Source organism: Carex rostrata, chromosome 8, assembly GCF_964058835.1.
Source record: "Carex rostrata chromosome 8, lpCarRost1.2, whole genome shotgun sequence".
Classification (NCBI taxonomy): domain Eukaryota; kingdom Viridiplantae; phylum Streptophyta; class Magnoliopsida; order Poales; family Cyperaceae; genus Carex; species Carex rostrata.
The window spans coordinates 364,466-388,371 of NC_135925.1; the positions used below are offsets into that span (position 1 = coordinate 364,466).

The 23,906-nt window shown below is 35.4% G+C and overlaps 4 protein-coding genes across 5 annotated transcripts; 2 read left to right on the forward strand and 2 right to left on the reverse strand.

Annotated features, from left to right (window-relative positions):
- Positions 1–3,567: 3,567 nt before the first annotated feature.
- On the reverse strand, positions 3,568–4,793 carry LOC144558439 (uncharacterized). The gene is made up of 2 exons (XM_078307287.1): positions 4,590–4,793; positions 3,568–4,433 (listed from the first exon to the last, which is right to left on the reverse strand). Exons 1-2 carry the CDS (start codon positions 4,777–4,779, stop codon positions 3,652–3,654), a joined length of 972 nt encoding a protein of 323 aa, XP_078163413.1. The 5' UTR covers positions 4,780–4,793; the 3' UTR covers positions 3,568–3,651.
- A 4,954-nt stretch (positions 4,794–9,747) lies between these two features.
- On the forward strand, positions 9,748–10,851 carry LOC144558791 (uncharacterized). The gene is made up of 3 exons (XM_078307674.1): positions 9,748–10,004; positions 10,084–10,360; positions 10,450–10,851. The coding sequence occupies exons 1-3, from the start codon at positions 9,863–9,865 to the stop codon at positions 10,706–10,708; spliced, it is 678 nt and encodes a 225-aa protein (XP_078163800.1). The 5' UTR covers positions 9,748–9,862; the 3' UTR covers positions 10,709–10,851.
- A 649-nt stretch (positions 10,852–11,500) lies between these two features.
- On the reverse strand, positions 11,501–13,661 carry LOC144558316 (Pseudouridine synthase family protein). The gene is made up of 2 exons (XM_078307131.1): positions 12,397–13,661; positions 11,501–12,125 (listed from the first exon to the last, which is right to left on the reverse strand). Exons 1-2 carry the CDS (start codon positions 13,569–13,571, stop codon positions 11,693–11,695), a joined length of 1,608 nt encoding a protein of 535 aa, XP_078163257.1. The 5' UTR covers positions 13,572–13,661; the 3' UTR covers positions 11,501–11,692.
- A 3,729-nt stretch (positions 13,662–17,390) lies between these two features.
- On the forward strand, positions 17,391–20,893 carry AMY2 (alpha-amylase-like 2). Of its 2 annotated transcripts, none has more exons than XM_078307519.1 (13): positions 17,391–17,577; positions 17,677–17,748; positions 17,853–17,892; positions 17,988–18,025; positions 18,112–18,238; positions 18,336–18,562; positions 19,120–19,265; positions 19,365–19,483; positions 19,639–19,727; positions 19,965–20,087; positions 20,173–20,208; positions 20,308–20,406; positions 20,484–20,893. In XM_078307519.1, the coding sequence occupies exons 2-13, from the start codon at positions 17,731–17,733 to the stop codon at positions 20,673–20,675; spliced, it is 1,254 nt and encodes a 417-aa protein (XP_078163645.1). In that variant the 5' UTR covers positions 17,391–17,577; positions 17,677–17,730; the 3' UTR covers positions 20,676–20,893. The 2 variants fall into 2 exon arrangements, with proteins under 2 accessions (XP_078163645.1, XP_078163646.1); XM_078307520.1 differs by having other exon boundaries at positions 17,424–17,577; positions 17,839–17,892.
- Positions 20,894–23,906: the final 3,013 nt, after the last annotated feature.

Below are 23,906 nucleotides of genomic sequence, written 5' to 3' on the forward strand. Positions count from 1 at the left end.
TTTAATATGGAGAATACATCTAACGGTTTAGATTTATCATTTGGAGCCACCGTTGGATCAGCGATTTTCAAAGTGACTTAATAAATAGTAAAAAAATTCCAAAAAATGTAAAATTTGGTCTCCAAGCACATTTTAATATGGAGAATACATCTAACGGTTTAGATTTATCATTTGGACTTTAAAAATCAGAAAATGAATCGGTTGCACGGGAGGCGTGGTGCAAACGTTTTGATATTAGCCATTATATATATATATTGGAAATTTTGTACTATTTTTTTAGATTTATTGAATATCGTTGTTTTTTATGGTCCAGATTTGTCTGAAAAACAGCGATTTTCAATAAATCTAAAAAAATAGTACAAAATTTCCAAAAAATGTAAAATTTGATCTCCAAACACATATTAATATGGAGAACAAGATGAATGGTTTGGATCGACCGTTTGGATTTTGAAAAGTTGAATATTGAGCCGTAGCAAGGGAGGCCTCTATGCAACCCATAGCACCGTAGCCAAGTCATATATATGTTAGTGTAATAATCTAGAAGTCAATAATACGATAATTTATCATAAAGCTTTGTTCATGAATTGGATGATTAATATCATTTTGTTGTCTTGAGTATTATTGAATTTATGGATCATTTCGAGTTCATGACTGAAATTATGAAACTCCATAATATAGATAATATATACTCTTAAAAAGTCATTGACCAAGGAAATTAGCAGGAACACTAATTACCGCGATAAGGTTAGTATGTGGATTAAAAGATGGTTAAGTTTTACAAACCACCTGACACGAGATGTCATTTTAATCACATGGATACATGTTCTATGAACATGGTATTTGACAGACCCCGAATGAAACATTAAATAGAATTGTGTTCGTGTCATTTATGTTTTCATTTAGTGTCAAGTTCTACAGTATGAGGTATTCATCTTTCCTACTAAGAAATGTATATGTGTGATTGTTATCAAACGCTGTCGGTAAAATGCAGTTATAACGGTAGCTCTTCGGTATACATGGCTTAGCTGAGGTAGTGATGGTTTACCAAGAATACTATTTGTCCCTCGTATCTCTATACGAGCTATAGCATCACTGGGCCCCTTGGTAGAGTTAGATTATCTGCTAGCGGTATAATTACAAAAGTAATTATATTTGATAATCTGCTCAAGATCAAGAAAAGATTCAGTTAGCAAGGATGACACACATCTACCTTGAAACTAATCTAATAGCTATGAAACAGAAGAACAGACACAAGTAAATTGTTTACTGGATCGTGATATTGTACTGTACAGCATCAACTGTGTAATTGGATGGTCATGATGTGTTGCCAGATGCCGCTCATGATTATAGAAGTTAAAACAGTTTTAACTCTGTTTACCAACATAACACAGATCCTATTGGGTCACACCATATAGGAGTTAATCGGAGAATCTTATTGTGATTGATTATAAATTGGTTATGATCAATAGTAAGATGGTTATAATTAATTATACGTGTTATAATTAAATTATAAATGTTATGTAAAAATAACAAGCAAAAACATTGGTTAATTTATAAACGTGCGTGACACGTTGTATAAAAGTTAACCGGTTAATTTATAAATATGCAGGACACATTGTATAAATTACCGAAACAACAACCGCAAGAAAAATATATATAATTATTTAGAATAATTATACGAATATTATTTGTATTCGGGCCGAGGGCATTCGGGTCTTTTCAGATTCGTCCATATCCGCATGACATGTCATCGATGCTATCCAGATGACACGTCATCGATACCGAAACAAACAACCGCAAGAAAAATATATATAATTGTTCAGAATAATTATACGAGCATTATTTGTGTTCAGGCCAAGGGCATTCGGGTCTTTTCAGATTCGTCCTTATCCGCATGACAAGTCATCGATCCTATCCAGATGACACGTCATCGATCTTACCCACATGACATGTCATCCTTATCCATTCCATGGCATATCTTGTAAATAGGCCGAACTTGGAGGGCATTTTGGTCTTTTGGCAACCGACCCTAAACCCTATAAATAGGGGTGGAGGGGTAGAGAGAAAAATCGCTAATTCACTCATACCGTTTCGTGTCGAAACAGATCGGTATTTTCTCTCTTTCTCGGTTTCTCTCCCAAATAGTGTTTCGGTTGAGAAAAGAAAGTTATACGTAATTGACGTATAATCTTGCGAGTTGTTGTGAAGTATATTTACGGAATCGATGAATAGTGTTTTACCGAATTTCGCGGTATGTCAGTTTTGCATATTGATGAAACTGAGCAACCGAAAATTCGTGTTTACGGGTTTTCGTCTTTTCCCCGTGAATAGTGTTTTTGCAGAATTCTGTGGTTTACGGTATTTCTGGCAGAAGGAATAAACCGCTCTCCGGTTAGTCCTGCTGGATAACCGATAGAGGTATCACACGTGTGATACTCCGAGTCGATTCCTTCCTTGGTGAGGCTCTACTCGCTCAGTCTGCATTCCAACTGTGATTTGGAAACAAGATATAAATGTGCTATATTAATCTATTTAATTGTTAAGTAGATTAAAGTTTTAGAAATCAATCATGGAGTAGATCTGTAAAAGGATTAAATTGGGTTTTGATGCCAAAGGAATACTGAAGGTGGACCGCCTTGGAAAGTTTCCTGACATACCCCATTTAATCCTGAGCTTAAGTTGGCTGTAGAAATTTTTGTTCTACGGTCATTCCGCACCTTAAGCCTAAACGGTTTTTGGTTAGCACCGCGAAACCCCAACAATATATATATATAGGATTTGGCTAATATGCTATGGGTAGCTAAGAGGCCTCCCGTGCTATGGCTCAATATTCGACTTTTCAAAATTCTAACGGTCGATCCGAAACGTTCATCTTGTTCTCCATATTAATATGTGTTTGGAGACCAAATTTTACATTTTTTGGAAATTGTTTACTATTTTTTTAGATTTATTGAATATCGCTGTTTTTTATGGTCCAGATTTGTCTGAAAAACAACGATTTTCAATAAATCTAAAAAAATAGTAAAAAATTTCCAAAAAATGTATAATTTGGTCTCCAAGTACATATTAATATGGAGAACAAGATGAACGGTTCGGATCGACCGTTAGAATTTTGAAAAGTCGAATATTGAGCCGTAGCACAGGAGGCCTCTTAGCTACCCATATATATATATATATATATAGTAAGGCTTGGGTGCTATGGATAGCATAGAGGGCTACGGTGCTACGATTCAATATTCGAGTTTTCAAAATCCGGTCGATCCGAACCGTTCATCTTGTTCTCCATATTAATATGTGTTTGGAGACCAAATTTTATATTTTTTGGAAATTTTTTACTATTATTTTAGCTAGGTAGAAAATCACTTGATCTAAAAAGTTCTGCACTATTCAGATATTTGATTTTCTAACTATCTAAAAAAATAGTAAAAAATTTCCGCATATATAAATCCGCATGAAAATTCACATATGCGGTATGCAGTGGTCTTCCGCGTGCATGAACAAAACAGCATTTTAAAACACTGCTTAAATCCCATAATTTCACCAAGCTGAAGCATTAATTATTACATAGATAAGCAAACACAATCCAATACAAATTTAACGAACCATACATGAAAGCTTACATTTACCAGATTTTATATATATTTGATAATTTCACCTTTTACAAACCATCCCACGTGCTCCACTGTTACCTCGACATGTAACTATTGGCAGATCTTCGACTAACTCAAGTCCGTCAGGTTTCGATCCGAATCTGGACACGGCACAGTCTGTTGAAAACAAGTGAGAGGAAGAGAACTTGTCATTGCCACCCATGATGGGCATTGGTGCACCCATCTTGACCCGTGTACGGTATCCCGGTGCGTAAGTCTGGCCTAAAACCCCGTTGACCGACGAAGTAAGAGAGTTAAAGTTGAATCGTAGCTCGAGGTGCGCAAAGCAATCATCAGTTGTTATATCATAGCCATGAATCTTTGATTCTTCCTGTGTTATCGGTACAACTCTCGCTCTAACTTTGAACAACCCCGCTACCTCTAAAACAATGGCATTGGCATTGGCATTGGCATTGGCTTGTCCGACACGTGTTATGCTCACGCCTGTTTCAGAGGAGAGCCAAGTTTGAGCACTCCCCAACGGAACGGTTACATCATGACCATTGAATTGTATGTGCATATAGTCGGTTGAGTTGTGCCAGTGTGAGACCTTATTGGCACCAATGTATAACTGATTCGGCCCGAATAAGATAGCAATTGATTGGACCCAAGTGAAATCCCTTCCCTTGGTGCTCTTCTTTCCGATGAAATGGCCGTTTATGTGGAGATCCGGGTCTGTCAGAAGGCAGAATTCCTTGTCTTTCTTTCCATGGAAGTAGAACATGACACCATCGCCTCCTACGAATCGTGGGTCTTGGCACACTGCGCCGGGTCTGTCACAATCTATTGATTGAAATTAAAGTGATCCAATTCGATCTTGTTAAAAATTAAAGTAGTTATGATTGTGATTAATTTTATGCAATGTAAATGTGTGTGTGTGTGTGTGTGTGTGTGGAAGGGGGAGGGGGAGGGGGAATAATTAAGAAAGAAAATACGTACCGCAATAAGGTTTGCACGTTTTACAGTCGACCTCGCACAGTTTGGGACAGCCCGGGGGACATTTGAGTGGGATGCCGTAGCAGTATCCGTAGTATGGATCTTGGCATTTGACATTTCCTGCACTTACATGTCCACAAAATAATAAGCAACTAAAAATCATTGTTAGCAACAATTTCCAGAGTAGGCTCATTTTTTTCCTCTTCCAAAAGACAAAAACATAATGAGCAAATTAATCATGTAGCTAGAATGGTTTCTTTATATTTATTATAAGCATGCTATGTGTTTGGTAAAAGTTGACGATGAAGACAATGGGTTAGGTTTTTAGCTGCCTAATTTGTGCTGTCCACAATGTCAACTAGAGGAGGCAGGATTCCATTGCATGATTTATGATTTTCATTTTTCCGAGTTTAATAATATGTGTGCAGTTATTTGGAGAATATTTGTTAAGAACGCATATACTATATATACTAAAGGATAGAACTTAATTAGAAGTAGATAAATTTACAATGATCGAAGCAAGTAGCTAGTCCCCAATTGCCATCTCACCAGATTTCATTTAATTTAATTTCTGGTTTGGATTATGTCATTTTCGGATTAGGTTTTTGGAAAATCAACAACTAATTTTTTGACATATGGGCTGTGTTTTGCTTTTTGTTAAAAATATGGTTTTCTTAATTATATAGGCCCAAAGATTTTTGTGAGGAGAAACTCCAGGTTTTGCTAAATTATTGTGATGATTCAAATTATAAATTTTGGGCTCTGAATTTGTTAGAAATTACAAATATTAAAAAGAGATATAAATATCACAAAATTTATTTTGTAATTATTTTGATTTCCTTCTGATATATATAATTTTATATGCCATATAGCTAGCTAGTCCAGATTAATTATGGCTTTATAATAAGTTTATATATATATATATATATTAATTGGATAAAATTTATACATACCTCGTCTAGTATAGGACCTTATTAGCCTAGCTAGCTAGCTACTCCAAGATCTAATTAATTAGTTATCTAATTTGATTTATTCATGTCTCGATAAAAGTAGGGTTCTATATATTATAGGGTAATTATAATATCCCCCACCTATTCATTTCTCATTTCATCCCCCAACTAACTTTCTATTTTAACTATAACAATAACTACTATTTCTAGCAACCTTTATTTCTTTCCTCTTTCTTCCTTTCTCTTCCATCTCTATTTTCCTCTTTCACCTTCATCTTCTTCTCACACCTCCACCTCCGCCTCCCTCTCCCACCTCTGCCTCCCACCTCCCTCTCTCACCTTCACCTCACCTCACCTCCGCCTCTACCTCTCTCTTCCACCTCCACATCCCACCTCCTCCTCCACCTCCGTTTTTCCATTGATAAGTTCCCCTCCCTCTCCCACCTCGAAATGATAAATACAATAAGCTCCCTCCCTCTTACACTTTCGCATCGGTTTTTTCCCTCTATGCATGCTGCTCCTGCTCTAGCGAACGTTCTGCCGGAGATCATCCGTCACTCCATCCCAATCAAGCACGCCTCTGCCAGGAATGAATACTTCAACGTGTATGAATGAATACTTCAATGTGTTTGAATGAATACTAAAGCACGTCTCTACCGGGTCAGATCCGTCACTGTCGATCGTATCATAATAATTTTGTATATGTATATGCAATTAATCTTTTTCATGTTTATGTTCCCTTTCCTCATGAAGTAGCGAGTTTTGCAAAGAACAAAGTTTTATTAATGGTGAATTAGGCCACTGCGTATTAAATAAATTACATAAAAATAAATTTTGAAAAAATAGAGATATATGAATGAATACTTGATGTCTTAGATATGAATACTTCAATGTGTATAAATGAATACTTGCGTGACAAGATATTAATACTTGTGCAAAGACAACTCGAAAGTATGTCATCATGGATCTCATTTGAAAGATAAAATTGTGTAGAAAATGTTCGTAGTTTTAGATTTGCAAAATTCTTCCTAGGTCATCAGAAATATTTGTTAGATTGAACGGAGAAAAAAAAACCCACGTATAAAAACATGTAAAAAATGGATGAGTGATGTGTCTAGTTTTTATATTTACACTTACACGATGAGGATTAATACTTTCTCGATAAGAGATGAATACTTGTGCAATTGACAACTCGAAAGTATGTCATCATGGATCTCATTTGAAAGATAAAATTGTGTAGAAAACGTTCGTGATTTTAGATTTGCAAAATTCCTCATAGATCGTCAGAAATATTGGTTATATTGAACGGAGAAAAAAAAACCACCTCTAAAAACGTGTAAAAGATAGATGAGTGATGTGTCCAGTTTCTATATTTGCACTTGCACGACGAGGATGAATATTTTCTCGATAATGATGAATACTTGTATAACGGACAACTCGAAAGTATATCATCATGGATCTCATTTTAAAGATAAAATTATATCAAAAACATTCGTGGTTTTAGATTTGCAAAATTCCTCACCGATCGTCAGAAATATTGATTAGATTGAACGAAGAAAAAAAAATCTCACCTCTAAAAACGTGTCCAGTTTTTTTTTTTAAATACTTGATATGTTAGGTATTAATACTTGATGTGTTATAGATGAATACTTGCGCGCGCTAGTTATAAAATCTTTCAAATATTATGTGGTCCACAAATAGTAAGTGGTCCCCCTAGGTAGTTAGTAGTTATTGAAGTAGTTAATGACTGGGAGATGAAATGGGAAATTGTTACGAGGGATAGCTAGATGCTCCCTGTATTATATTATATATTCGAATCCAACTTATGTTGGCTTTTATATTCTGAAATAGAATATTAACAAAGAAGTATATATACTTGAGCTAGCTATATATAGCAATATATTAAACGCACGCTCACTTAATTTCGTGTTTAATTATCTCGTGTCAAATACACATGTACAGCCACCCACATGTTATACTTATTATATTGTTATCGATCCCCTGCACCTGCATCGATCACTCGTATGTTGTCAAATTAATAATACCAATTAAGTACACTTGTATGTTGTATATATAATGCACAAAATATTTCTCTCTAGACTCTAGCTCTATCAAGTATCAACAATATTCCTTTCCTGAAGACCAATTAATGATATGTCTCCTCTAATCTCTATTCTATCTTTACCTATGAAATTGAATTGATACATCATATATACATGCAAATTTCTGGTAATGGAGAGAAAGGATCATCTTTTTTCTTTCTTTCTTAATTTTTTTCTTAAATAATAGGAACGAAGAAAGCATCAACCATCACATTAATTATACCTTTCTTCGATCTCTCCGACAAGTAAGTCATAATTAATATGTTTAATTTAATTATGTTTTTTAGCATGAAATCATAAATTAATTTATATACACCAACATTCTATATGAACTAGCATGGTGATTATATTTTGCTCATACTACGATCGACATACATGAAAACTTTCCAACAATTTGATTAATCAGGGAGACTAATCAATTGGTTTCAAAGAAGCGATAATGTTTACAGGCTTGTTAGTAATTTAATAAAATTTAAAATTCGTCATACAAATTAATATGATACAAATATTATTAAAGAATAATTCGTTACATTATTTTTTATTAAAGAGCTACGCTACATCCAGTATATTTTCTGATGCTATTTCCGTGCCACTGTACTAATTAAGTCCATATATATCGTTCTTAATTTGTTATATTATATTACTTATAATTAATATATTTATACAAATAAATAAAATGTTCGTAAATTATATATAATATGGAAAATAATTGTTATTTTAAATAATTTAACAAATTGAATATATATTATGGAGACTGACTAAGATCATAGCTAGTGTGGTGTGACCAATGCCTATATACTACCTACTCAATTTTGTAATTTCAAAGTTCGTTCAACATGTTTTCTATATTAAAATGTAATTGGTGACCAAATTTTTAACATTTGCTTATGATTTTAGAAAGCCACTGTTTTAATAAAAAAAATGAAAAAAAAAAACCACAAAATCCTTAGAAAATGTAAAAAAAAATTGGTTTCCAAATACATTTTTTTTTTATTATTTGAAAACCGTAGGTGATCTCCAAAAATATTTAAATATGAAAAATACGTTGAAGCACTTCAGATCGACTATTTAGACTTTGAAATTACAAAAACAAACAGATAATTAATATATATATAGGTCTTGGTCATACGACGTACTATGACATTAAACAATTTCTTATATTATTATATACGTGCATAATACATAGATGATTGGAACTAATACATATATAATTGTTATTATAATTATTTTTAATAAGAGCGAAGAAAAATGAAAAATGTGAAGATGACGATGAAGGGCTATCGGTGGTCCACGTACGTTTCATAAAATAAAATCCAACGGCTGAAAGATGGAAGGCATGCATTTAATTAGGGGCCACATAAATGATAAATACGTGGCACGGGGATGGAGGATCTGACACGTGACAAGGCTGAGTTGCACTCCGCGCCAATCTCCGTCACCTCTAGTCGTCTAGAAATTAACGGAGAGATGCTTCAGAATATTCTCATTCGATCCTCTCATCCTCTCATCCTCTCATGGAATTAATGGAAACCAAATAAATTGTTTGGAATATTGGTCATTGAGTCACGAAAATGTCTTGTTTAATTAATTTTTAACAAAAGATAATCACAATTCACAACTTGAAGTATAAATTAAATAAATAGATCATTGGCATGACACCATGACTACGCTATCAGAAAGAAGCTAGGATGAAAAATATGAATGAAAGACCCAAGGACTAAGGACATGAGACAAAGGCATGTGTCTTTGTCTTGGCTAACTCTTGACTTTAAAGAATTGTTATATACTTGTATGGTTGATTGTCCTTGTTTGCGCTGCCATATATAGTGTGCTGAGCTCTCATAGCACCACATCATTGACAAATATAATTTTTCATCTAGTTAATTTCAACCTTTATTTTTTTATTTATTGCTCTCAACCGGAGACCTGCCAATTTGCCATTGTTTGGGTATTTGAGAATATATTTTTCCTTCTTTTTTTTTGTCAGAAAAACACTGATCATCTTCTGCTCTCTGGATAATTTTATGATCTTTATCTGCAAATATTAAGAGTCACAATTCTTCTTTTAAGGTTCTAAGATTCTTCTTAAACCCTTATCTCCTTGCAAGGATAAACTGTTCATGAATTGTCCTAAATACCCTTATATGATGTTCTCTATATAAAGCACCGTATCTCCTTTTCCTCTTCCCACCAAGCCATCACAGAAATCTTAAGTTAAAAATAAATGACTTGCCCTGAGGATGCTTTCCCTCTTTCTCCACTTACTGAAAATGAGCTCCTCCTGGAGAATTCAGAGGTGATCAAGATACAAGGACCTGACAAAAAGGGTCGTCCAATCCTCCGCATTGTCGGCAAGTATTTTCCTGGTATGTACGACCCTACCACATCATAATGATATATAATATAATATTTCTTGATCTGATTTCCATGCAAAACAAATTGCAGCAAACATATTGAAAGGAGAATCAGCTGAGGCAGTGCTCAAGGGGTACTTGCGGAAGCGAATTTTGCCGGAGCTAGAGAAAAAAGCCTTTGCAATAGTATACATCCATACACGGGTGAACCGTCATGACAACTTTCCTGGCTTGTCTGTGCTTCGATCTGTACTTGAATCCGTGCCTGACACCGTACGTGAATCTATTCGTAAGCTGTTCTTCATTCATCCCGGTTTACAGTCCCGCATCTTTTTTTTCACCTTCGGGAGCATCTTTTTCGGTCCATGGTACTCATTCAAACTCAATTCGATCATTTTGCAAAACTACTCAGTTGCAGAAACAAGTGAATTAATGTAGTTTGAACTTTGAATTATAGGTTGTATACAAAGCTGAAGTACATCAGTCGGGTGGAGTATCTGAAGCCATACATGACAGCGGAGCAGCTGGAGATACCAGATTTTGTAAGAGAGCATGACGGGACACTGGAGATCCACCCGCTTTGGGATTACAGAATTATCAAACCGGTGAGTGTTGAGATGGAGATGAACTCGAGAAGGTGGAACCTTTTAGATGATTTCTACGACGATCTCCTCCTTCACGGTGCCAAACAGCCGAGATTGCCCGTGGCCTTCTAGGAAGTGTGTTAGCTTAATTAATTTAGAAGCGTTTTGTTGCAATTAGAATTGTCTTTGTTAACCATTTGAAAGAAGCTTCGTTGTGTGGTAAGTGGTAACCATGTTTAGATAAAGAAAGTAATGATAGTTGAAATTAGTGGTTAGTTTCCACTGTTTTGGAAGATAATGAGCAAGAAAAGAAAAGATATGTTTAACAGCCCTTCATTTAGGACGTAATAGTTTGCTACTCCGGGTCTTAGTATTCTAATGTTTATAAACTGGGCCTGTTCTCCAGCCCATACACGAATTCAGGTGAACAAGATCACTAACTTTATACACATATATCCGCTCCCACCCGTTTCCCCTAGAAATTCTAATTCTCAATTTAATGGTGCAAGTAATCAGAGTCCCCCCCCCCCCTCAGAGACGAGTTGAGATCCAGTGAAGTAACCCAACTTAACTTTTGGGTTTTAGATTGGGACCATCCGATTCAAATCCGTGATAATCCATCTAAAGTGGAGCGCATAACGAATCTGAATTCCGAAGTAATCTCGAGCGACGGATTCGAATCAGACGGTCCTCATCCAAAACCCAAAAGTTAAGTTGGGTTACTTTAGGGGATCCGGACCCCTCAGAGACGAACCCACGTGGTTTCAGGGGATCTCATCAGATCCGCCCCTGCCTCCACTCTTCCTCTCCTCTCTCCTTTAATGCATTGCAGACGTTCTAGAACAGTCTGAGAAGTCTAATCAGACCAGTACAGACTAAATAACTCTTTAATGAGTAAGATGCTTAGCAAATTGAAACATGCTATGTTGTCAAACTTTCATCCTAAATTAAATATTCAGTGAATTTTGAAATGACAAAGTACAAATTTTAAGCATCATCTATGACTATGAGCTTTTTATGTAATACAAGATGAAAAACATTCAGTTCTAACAACAAATCCAGTAATGGGTCCCACAAAAAAATCATCGAAACTTAAAGACAGTACCGGATGCATAATCACTGACCCGAATTCACTTCCTTCGGTACTTCTTCACCCAATTTCTCTTCCTTTATTTCTTCTTTGTCGAGATTTAGTTTCTCAGATTCTTTCTGACCCAAATTTTCTTCTTTCAATTCTTCATTCCCCAAACTCTCCTGTTTTGTTTCTTTTTCCCCAACACTCTTGCCATTTGTTTCCAAGAAATTGAAATCAGGGTAATTTCTTCGGTTTAGAGAGTGAAGCCACAGTGCAACAGCTCCCTCCTTATGCTCCATTGATGCAATGTGAGAATAAATGAACTTCAACTTGAACTCCTCAGCCTCCTTCTCGTAATCCTTCATCGACACCTCTTCATGTGAACTATTCCACTTTTTGTTGTAAGAGCTGAAAAAGCATTCATCTAGAAACAAGCCAACCTCCGGTGCAGTCGGCACATTTATGTTCACATCTCTGCACCGAAAATATCACAATGTAAATGTTCCAGACACGTTTCTATTTATATTACTTAAAAAGAAAATCATTTTGGACATGTTTTTATTTATATTATTGAAAAGAAAATCAACTCTTCCTCAAGGATCTTCCAACCAAATAAGTAGATGTCATCAAAGTAAAAAGTAAAAATTGAACAATTTATTTGGTAATTAAGCATTGAAACCGAACATTTCATGGCTTGACAATAATTTTGACCTTTCATGGGTTGAATAGAATGAGAATAACTTACTTTCGAAATGCAACCTCCATTAACGACTCGGGAGCACAATTTCTCATAATCGCAACGACAAGGCCAATCATTTTTCGTATCTGATGCAACATAAAACTCTGACCGACAACCTCACACTTTACAAAGTCAATCCCTTCTAGACTAACCACGCTATCAGCATTGAAGGAGATGATGTACCTCTTGGCAGAGGGATCCTCTGCTTTGGTCCTTGTTGTAAAATTGTGAAAATTGTGGGTGCCCTCGTAATTTTTCAAAATTTTATTAAACCTTTGTTTCTCTGCATCACCATAGCAGAACTCGTTCTTTTTAGTATTCACTGCTGCTGCACCTTCTACCTTTTCTGTACTTCCTTCTGCTTCAACCTTTAATGCATCATCGTTGACTGATTTGAATTCCTCATTGTCACCTTGTTTCACAACTTGATGATTCAAATCAGAATTCATGGATTTCAAATGGGAAGCATTGCCTTCACATTGAGCCAATGCTTCATCCCCATTCATTCTGACTGGGTCCTGACCCATCAGTCCTGGCACCTTCCTTCCTCTCTCGGAGCACTCTACACACTTAGCAAGCTCATTCCCACTGCCAATACTCGCCGCGACAGCTTCTCTATCAGGATGCACAGTTGGATCAAGAGCAAATACAGGAAGAAGGTATATATACCTTCTCTTATCACAAAACTTCTTTGCATTAAAGGCGTTTGTTACCCTCTTGTACCCATATATGTGAATCTGATCAGGTAATTGCTCATTGAGGCGATCTACAAAGCCCGGTGGGTCAACATAAAACCGACCTGAGACGACCTGAGCAGCTGCGCTGACACCTTTGTCAGTCCGGGCCGCACGAGCCCAATCGAACCGGCGCGGGGCACCCCTGTCAGCTTCTGGCACACCACCAGCATAGAAGAGCGCCTCCTCTAGGTCTCCTTCAATGCTTTTCGCGCCAGGGTTCTTTTGCATCCCTTGGTAGCCGTGACCGCAATACCCAAGAAGGATCGCGACTTTTCGGCGCTTGTACCGGCGGCGAGGCTCGGCTGGTACGGCCGATGGAATGGCAGAGGGATCCGGGTTAGATTCGGTTTCGTTTTCAGGCTCCGGTTCGGTATCAGAGGTGGTCGTGGACATCTTGGGTTTTTTAGCGAGAGGGGGCGAGGAAGGAGGAGACGCCATCGCCATGGGATTGGGATGGGATTCTTTCCAAAAGCGACAAGGGGAGTGGAGTACTAATTACTAAACCCTACAAACTAAAACGGAGAGATGCTGCCACTTGCCAGTTATCGAAACATAGTATTGAAAACAAGGCCCATTTAGAAGGCCCAAATTAAATTATCATATGTCATATGTGGCTTTCAAAGCCTGTGCCTGCTTAATCATTTGTCAAAAGAGAGAACAATCGATCTCAAAGAGATGTTCTAACGAGCTTTATAAAGCACCAATCTTTCCAAGTTTTCTATTAAATTATGATTTTCAAAGTTCACACGATCGACAAAAAAATTTATTGACTTAACAATTTTTAATCATTCAGTAAAAAATATTTTAACGCATGGCCTTCTCTCCCCTATTTCCTTGAGTACCATCTCTTCTTTGTTGAAAGGGACAGCTTTGATGCTCCCCACAGTTTTTCTTGTTGGAGAAAATTGTGTAACATAATTCGATGAAATGACATTCCATGTTACAGACAATGCACACTGTTCTTTTTTTTTTCCCCATGCTTCGTCTATTGTACTTTTTTTCGAATTCAAACACCTCTTGAAAAATCTTGCTTAGGGACCTGGCTTTAGTTGAGGTTTTATGGTGTCTTTTGTTTTGATTATTGTCATTTGTGGAGTTTGAAGGTAGGGATTTATAAAGGAGTATGGCTGATATAACATCAGTCATTTAAGTCTATATAACACCAATTCCAAAACCTATCAAATCGAGTTTAAATGACGAATCTAAACCGTTCAAACCAATTTACTTTATGAGTGATGTGTTTACATGCAACCTTTTTATATTTTAAAATTATTTTAGTATCAAATCAAGCGCCAAAAAAATTGAAAAATGAATGTATTAAATTAACTTAAAAACTCACACATTTGACCTCTTGATTTGATACCAAATAAACTCAAAAACTTATAAATTTTATATGTAAACGCACAACTAATGAAGTATATCTGTTTGAACGGTTTGGATTCACCATTTGAACTCGATTTAATAGGTTTTGGAGTTGGTGTTATATAGACTGAAATGACACTGATGTTATATTAGTCATACTCTTTATAAAGTCTTTTGTTTGGTTGAGTTTAAGGTTGGGCAGGAAGAGCTAGTTCTGGATTTTGGTCTAGGTTCCTCGGTTTGGCGAAGTTTCTCCTCACAACTTCGTAGATAAGCGAATAGTTCGTCAGGGGTAAAGGTTTGTACTCTGGATAGCACTTCTAGAGTACTCACCATTGACTCCCACTCTGGTTTCCTACTCATAGCTCGTAAAAGCTTTCCTACAATCTTATTGTTAGATAATGGTTGTCCAAGTTCGATAAATTAATTTTGAATTTGTAAAAGCCCGTTATAGGTACCTTCCACAGATTCACCATTTTCTACATTAAAAGTTTCAAATTTTGTTTCTAGACCCGCTAATTTGGTTCGTTTGATTTGATCATTATCCTCATATTTGTGTACGAGAGCATCTCACATTTCTTTTGCATTTTAAGCATTTGAAAACACAATCCACATTGATTCATGTACAACTCCCATGATAGCATTCATGGCAGTGTCATCTATCTTTTTGGCAAGTTTGAATTATGTAGTAATTATGTTAGTGGTTAAATTATAGACCAGTGTGAAAACATTTTCTACAGCTTCCCATGCATCAATCAATTTCAAATAATTGGTCATTGTTATGAAATAAAGTAAAAGAATAATAAACAAGATATTGAGAATGTATAAAGATGGCTATGCTTTATTCATATGTCTTTTGTTGTGTGTAATACATCCATACAAAGCATCTATTTATAGGCTAGAAAATGTAAATCACAAACCATCTAATATTAACTCTATTGATAAATGTGGGAGAGAAACATACTCCTTTAAAGAGAAGTTTTGAAGTAATTGCTCAAAAGAGTTGCAACATGCATGGACATCCATAAATACTTTATTCATAACAGTCATAACCATTTTTCAATAACTAAAGGTTTTGGTAGATGGAGTCAACATTCGAGATTCTCTAAGATGTTTTGGTGTACGATGTGCCATTTTTAGGATTTAATATAATAATCAAATTAAGTGTATATTAATTTGATTTTCCCTGCTTTCATACCACTTGTATGTCCCAAAGACACTTAAAGGGGGTGCATAGGGTTTTTTTAAAACTTTTACTCTAAGTTATAAGTCCCTAATATGTCTTAGAGATATTCTCGACGGAAACTCGAATAACTTGATCCTAAACTAAAATATAAGATAATAAAATAAAGAGTAGAGTTTAAAGACACTTGACACAAGAATTGTTTACGGAGTTCGACACTAACTCCTACGTCTTCGAGATAGCGCGTCTTTCTTTACTTAATGAGAAAAAAGTACAATGTGAAACCGGTGAGCCCTTACAATCTTATGGGAAGTCACACTGTCCGAGTACGAAAATTGGCTCACGGGCACTAAAGGCTCAAGGATAACAAAGTGAGCAACTAAGGCTCAAAGGTAAATGGTTGATCTCGTAGGATCACTCTAAGAGTTGTTGTATTGATTGAATAAGCTTGAGATTGATTGTGAGTATTGAAGTTTAAGTGCACAAGCAACAACGGCTTTCTCTAGATTTGAAAATTTGAAATATTGAAGTTGGAGGCGGCTAAAGTGATCGTCCAAACCTTGGTATTGCTTTTATTTATAGAGAGCTAATAAAAATGAGGTAATTCGTCCCTACCATTATAACGATTTATGGGCCGTTACAACGGTAGGTCAACTTACGCTGGTTTGGACTGACGGGAACCATAACGGTAGATTTTGTGCATAATGGTCCTTGATCGTTATAACAGTTCTTGTAACGGCAATCCTCTAAAATGCTGACCGTCGGGAGACGGTTCTGATTGATTTAAACTGTCACACGCCGGTAGAGGATTTATTTATTATGTTACAACGGTTCCTGGACCTTTGCAACGGTAGGCCTCGTTTAGTTCATTATCAAGCTTATTTAACGAATTTTATAGATTGATTATCCTAATCTTGAGATGATGCTTCTATTGTCCAATGTCTTGTGCTTAATGACTACATCATTGATATTGCATAGCATTTTATTAATTAATCGTTGATGTGTAATTATTGAATTTTCTGTTGTCATGAACCTGTACAATATCTCAAGAAGGAAAACTGTAAAATGCAATATATATATATGTTTTGCAAATCTAGTCAAATAGACAAGTAGATTACGGCACAAGCCAACAATTAATACTTTCAGATATTAGCCAGTGTCATATGTAAAAAATACTTGCAAGTATAGGAATAAATACTTGTACGATGACGAGCCCCAAAATATATTATCATGGATCTCATTTGAAAGAGAAAATTGCGTAGAAGACGTTTGTGGTTTTAGATTCGAAAAATTTCTCATAGATTGTCAAAAATGTGGATGAGATTCAATAGAGAAAAAAAAACCCATCTCTAAAAATGTGTATGATCCCCGTATAGTTTGAGATTTGATTGGAGAAAATTATTTATGTAAAAATTATTCACTTTATAAATATAAATACTTTTGTACATGCTTTAAAAAAAAAATCAGTGTTTAAATTTTTGTAATTTATAAGACAGTTATAAAAATTAAGTGTGAAAATAAATGAGAGGATAGAAATGCGGAGATAATTACGAGGATCCAAAGTTAAATAAACAAATGGACGGTCCTTAATGCAGCATAGGGCTCCATTTGCTTATTTAACTTTTGCAATCCTGTTCATTTGTTTATTTAACTTTTCTGAATGGGATTTGATTTTTGACTTTTTCGCGAAGGACCGTCAATTTGTTTCCTGCTCGACGCTTCTTCGAGAAGAAACAGAAGAAAAATTATTTAAATTTCGGAATCTGCGCGAATCGCAAAAAAAAAAAGAGAGAGAAAGAAACCAATTAAGAGAGATCCTGCATTCAGAGGAACTATTTCCCTGACCTGCTTGTCAGCTCTTCTTCCTTCCATTTCACCATTTGCATAGCTGAGAGTTGCTGATTGGTAAAAAAAAATGTTATTTTTCTCACTTTGATTGGATATATCATATATATGATCTGATCCATTAACTAGTTTGTTCATGACGTGCTTCTCCTAATGCAGGGTTCCTTTGCTAACTATACCTAATTATTGTGTCTTTCTAGAAGTTAGTCAAATATGGAACAGCCCAATAGTGTAAGCAGTGCTTCTTCCATCAACGATTCAACCATTCATTGCACATCTTTACTGCTTGATTGTCATAATTCGATTGTTATTTTAATAAAGTTAACTAAATCCAGGTTTCTGCTACAAGTTTCAAAGAATCAAGTCCTCAAACTGGTAAATTAATGCACCAACCAATAAATTATAATTTGCCATTACAAATTGTACCAAGCTGAGTGTTGTTTTTTTTATTCATTGCGTTATTGTGACAGGAGAGATAATTAAACATGGAAGAGAGATTATTTTCCAGGTGAATAATCTCCGATTCGTGCTATATAATTTTTTTTTCTTTTCTAATGCCATAAATTTTGATTAATTTTTACCCATATTTCCTAGGGTTTCAATTGGGAGTCCAAGAAAAGCAATTGGTGGGAATTTCTTCTTAATAAATTCCCAGATATTGCCGAATTAGGATTCACCTCCGTATGGTTGCCTCCACCAACTCAATCAGTAGCGCCAGAGGGTAAACTTATTTAAATGAAAAATATTTATTCAAACAAAAGTTTCACAAGTACAAGTGCTTGTTTGCATTGGTTAATTAGTGCTTTATTAATTTTCAGGGTATTTACCCCAGAACATGTACTCCCTTGACTCTTGTTATGGGTCCCATGACCAGCTCAGCGCCTTGTTGGTTATGCTGAGTCAGCATAAGATTAGAGCAATGGCAGATGTGGTAATTAACCACAGAGTAGGAACCACTCAAGGCCATGGTGGAGTGTACAATAGGTACGACGGCATCCCATTGCCGTGGGATGAATATGCCGTTACTTCTTGCTCAGGGGGATTGGTAATTGCCATCACCTTTTTATAAGCAAGCCTATTTCAAATAAGTTGAAATTAACTGTTTTTTTGGTGATATATTATCCATTTGAAGGTGAAAAGTACCTTTTATAACCAAAGTATTCTACAAAGTTTCCAATTCAGCCCCCCAACATCTATTGCTTTTATTTAAGAGGCTGGTATTTGAGAAAAGTTTACTAGTGTGTATAAGAGTCCCCTTGAAGAGTTAGTGGTTCTTATGTGCACACACCAAATAATATTACCTTCTGTAAAATAGCAGACTAGACTACCTCTATAGTCTATTACATGTAGGTAGGGTTTTATGGGGTCATTTTCCTAGAGGTGCATGATTAAATCTCTGATGGGAGATGCGATCTTCCGTCTTAGTCATGGAAACATACATTACAAGCTAAGTTGTTGGCCAAAATTATTACTCTTAGTTTTCAGGGCGTTTTATTTTATGTGTTTTAAGGTCAGAACCTGCATACATTTAAAAACTAATAAAATTATAAAGCTCGAGTACTCATGTCTGTGTTATGTTTAATTGGTTCTGCTTATGCTCAGGGAAATAAAAGCACCGGGGAGAATTTTGATGGGGTGCCCAACATAGACCACACCCAATCATTTGTTAGAAAAGATATAATCCAATGGTTGATATGGCTACGCAAAGATGTGGGGTTTCAAGACTTCCGTTTTGATTTTGCTAAAGGGTAATAAATACAAAGTATACTGAGATGTACACTTATGTGGTGCTTGGTCTACTTTTTGTTGCACATTTTAAGAACATGTTTATTTGAAATAAATTGCAGGTATTCACCCAAGTATGTAAAGGAGTATATAGAGGGGTCTAAACCTATGTTCTCTGTTGGTGAATACTGGGATAACTGTGAGTATAGTCCCACCGATTGCAGCTTGAACTACAACCAAGGTAGTAATAATTGTAATAAGCAAAAAAGCATAGCACAACAATATTATTCTTTTCTCATGTAATGTGAAGAACTTCTAGAATCTAGAATGATATGCTATAAATTTAAAACAGTTTCTCGGTCCTCCTTAATAATATATCAAACATATATTAAACAGACAATCACAGACAAAGGATAATAAACTGGATGGACAGCACCGGAGGTCTTTGTGCCGCCTTTGATTTCACCACAAAGGGTATTCTTCAGGTTTGCAAACTGGATTTTTCCTTATTTAATTAATTTTTTTTTACTAAAGGGCCCTGGTACACCCCAGCATCTTTTAGATGATATTCTTGAGATTGAACACTTGTGTCTCTCCGAAGAGAGACAGTGGCTCGTGCCACTGCACTAAGATAGTAGTTATATGGATTTTTCCTTATAACTAGTACCTTTGCTCCCACCTCTATTTGGTATTAACCTAGAGGCCATTTGATTGAGAAATAGGAAGCAGTGAAAGGGCAGATGTGGCGACTGCGAGATGAGCGAGGGAAGCCACCTGGCGTCATGGGATGGTGGCCATCGAGGGCCGTTACATTTATTGAGAACCATGACACCGGTTCAACTCAGGTACTAAATCTTGGTTGGTGTAATTGTTACATGCATCTATAGTATTTTTTGGCCTCTTTATATGATAATATTAATATTTTTCCAGAGTCACTGGCCTTTCCCATCTGAGCACATTATGGAGGCAAGTTTTCATAATTTTATCTAGTGTCTGACAGCATGTTATCATTTTAATTTATCATTTGTGGCAATGTACAAGTCATTAAGATTATGTCTTTGCCAGGGATATGCGTATATACTCACCCACCCTGGTATTCCGACAGTATTCTACGACCACCTTTGCGACTGGGGTGACTCTATTCATGACCAAATTGCTAAACTGGTAAACGCCGCTTTTCTGTTATTCCTTTCTGACGTGGGGCAGCATTTATAATTTCTAAATATTAATGTTTTTTGAAGATGGAAATCAGGAGAAGCCAAGATATCCACAGCCGTTCAACCATAAAAATTATTGAGGCGCAACCAAATTTATATTCTGCAATAATTGGAGATAAATTGTGCATGAAAATCGGGGATAGCTCGTGGGCGCCAAGTGGTGAAGAGTGGAAGCTGGCTACCAGTGGGATTCGATATGCAGTTTGGCACAGGTAAAGATTCAGATAGTAATTATAAAATACATCATATGCAATATTGGTGGCTGCTTCCGGAAAATGCATGTATATTTTGATGGTGAGTGACAGGTACAAACTACAAGCCAGTTAGTATCAGAAAGTACAGGAAATATTTCTGGGCAATTATACTAAGATATAACATATGCTTGATGTTCTATGAATATTAAATAAGCAAAGTTGGTATATATATATATTGTCTGCAGCTGCCATTGTGCTATAAATAAAATGATCAAAGTATGTAGTATTTGTTTTTGTGAGAGAAGAGGATTAAAACATGTAACCCTTCATCTGGATTGCGTGAAAAATTATGGCTGCGCTTGTGGTAACAGTAACCATGTGCAACATTATTTAACTGGTTGTGGTTGTGAACAGTTCATTGATTATAAACTCAGTTTATCATAAAAATGACAGAAAAAAAGGTCGAAAAGATTGTATAAATGTCAGTCCAATAAGAGATAATAATAAGATTCACATACCAAACAGTAAGAAAAAAATGAGATTCACATAGAACTGGTGCTATACTGGCCGGGAAGGGGTCTAATGAGCTGAATTAAAGAACCGTTTGGATTTAGTGATTGAACATGCGGTGGTGCATGTGCATCCAACAGAAACAACATTTCTTGCAACTTAAATGTATTTCAAGATATTTGCTAGTTTCGGGAAGATTCATTTTGCAAATCCAATTTCTGAGATATTTTCGTAACCCAAAGTTTGTAAATTACATTTGATCCAAAAGAAGCCCATCTACGTCAGAATTGCAAATCAATTAATTCATGTGGCAATGACAATATTTATTGCACCGGAATTTATTCTACTAGAAAAATAAAATCATCAAATACATATTATTCATCTTTTAAAACAAAAGGGGGCTAGATTGTTTCGAAATATCACTTTTCATATGAATTTTTCTTTTCTAGGTCGATTGTGTACTGTCATCTCTCTTAAAATTTTAATCAGTTGTTAGATTATATACACGCACGGAACAACGGGTAAGGGAAAGGAAGTAATTTAATTTACGAATTAATATTGGATTGATAATAATAAACCAGGTTGTGATATTTGATTTTTTAATTTACAAATTAATTTTGGATTGATAATAATAAACCAGGTTGCGATATTTGATTTTTTAATTTACAAATTAATTTTGGATTGATAATAATAAACCAGGCTGTGATATTTGATTTTTTTGTTTTTAAAAGGGTGATATTAGCTTTTTTTTCAATGCTGTCATTAGAGAGAGGAGACATTATGAATCATAATTGGCTTATTAATAAACCAGTCGTTGATACCGAAAAAAACATAATTTTTTTCTAACAAATAAAAAAAAAATCTTTATGAGTTAATTTTTTTAATAAATTGTAAAGATAAAAAGGTGTTGCTATTTTTCAAATTATTCGCAAATTGGTGATGGGGGCGGTAATTTTGAGATTTGGATTTTTAACGTTGCATATCTATTCTACGCTTTCAAGGCTTCAATGCGAAATAAAACTAAAAAATATCCAACCAGAGAAATATATGTGTATTAATTTTATATATTTTATTGTTTGTGAAAGAAAGAAAGTATTGTTTGGACCGAGGGCACTCGAATTGATTCCCACGTGGAGCTGTGGGTCCCATTTAAAAGCAGAGAGAGAGAGAGAGAGAGAGCGGGGGGCTCCTTGGCAGGAATTCATATCCTCTGAGATATCTCAAACTTTGCGTGACTTTATGGAAAATCACAACCGTTTAACTACGTTCTGCACGAATCTCAAAGCAGAGATAATACTGACCCTACATCACTCCCGAATAGGCACCGGACACGTCGGTCACGCAAAAGTTGAGATATCTCAGAGGAGACGCACTCCGTTGGCAGCCGCTGCCAAGTTTTTCAAGAGAGAGAGAGAGGGGGGGAGACGCATGATTCCTGCTGCATGCTCATCATGACATAAGACTTGTAATCAAATCTCACCGTGCCACACTTTTTTTTTTTTTGTTGTTTACAATTACGTCTCATCCGCCTCTATTTATTATGTCTGGACTCTGTTGCACTGTTTATGGAGTCCAAAATGATGCATAGCGCCTTAATTATTGTTTTTACTTTTTAAAAAGGAGCCATGCCCATGCCCATGCCCATCTTTCATCGGTTTTGTTTTTATATTAAATTGTTAATTGAAATTTATGACAAAAGAATCAACTTGGTATTTTATATAATTAGAACAGGATTGAAAAATATAAGAGCTGAGAGCAACGCTCCTTCCTTTGAACTAATTTTTTTTTTTTTTTTTTTTTTTTTTTTTTATATGGAGAGTAGAGTCTGGAGTCCCCATTTGCTGCCTGCTATTATATAATATAATATATTGATGACAACAATAAATTGTTAGACCAAATCATATCATTCAAATAAACAATCTTCGTTTTTCTTATGCAGGTGCTATTTAATTTATTAGATTTAATATTCAATTGAGAAATTAACAAGTATGGTTGAGTTTAAATACAGAATGTACGATATCTTTTTAAAATAACGTAAGGACTGGATCTGGATTAATCAAAACTTGAAAATTGAAGTATCTCAGTCTCTTAGGTGATATGAATTCATGCATGGGATTGGGACACCTTACCTATTCAGCTATTCTATTATGACCTATATATGTCTATGCAGCAAAAGAAACTCTGCCTTTTCCCAGAAACTTCGCCATTAATTAAGACCGAGAAATGTACGCCTTCTAATCTTGCCATTTATAAATATAAACAAAAAAATAAAAGAGGCAACTGCTATGATTCGTAGGTCTTTCATGATCATATATCATTCTTTTTATACACTGTGCTGTACATCTCCATATTTATTGCAGTTTGAAGTTTAAAAGAAGTGATCATAATTCATAATTTCATATCATATATTTTAGCTATTTAAGTCGTCTGGTTTATTGACAGTCTACTCTTAGTCCTTAGACATATATATATATATATCAAGAGATCATATTGAAAATTTAATTACTCCGAGTCCGAGGAAAGCAGAGCACGTGACAATGTAATTAAAGGGGTTTTATATATATATTCTGATAGGAATTAATGAATGGATTGGAGGGAATGGCATATTGGCATAAATGAATTAACTTGCACAGACATCAGCGGACAAAAGGGGAGAAAATTCAATGCCCTTGGCCTTGGGCGATCTTTTTCAAAGTCTATTATCACTTATCAGTACTGTTCTTAAAAACAACAACAAGTGTCT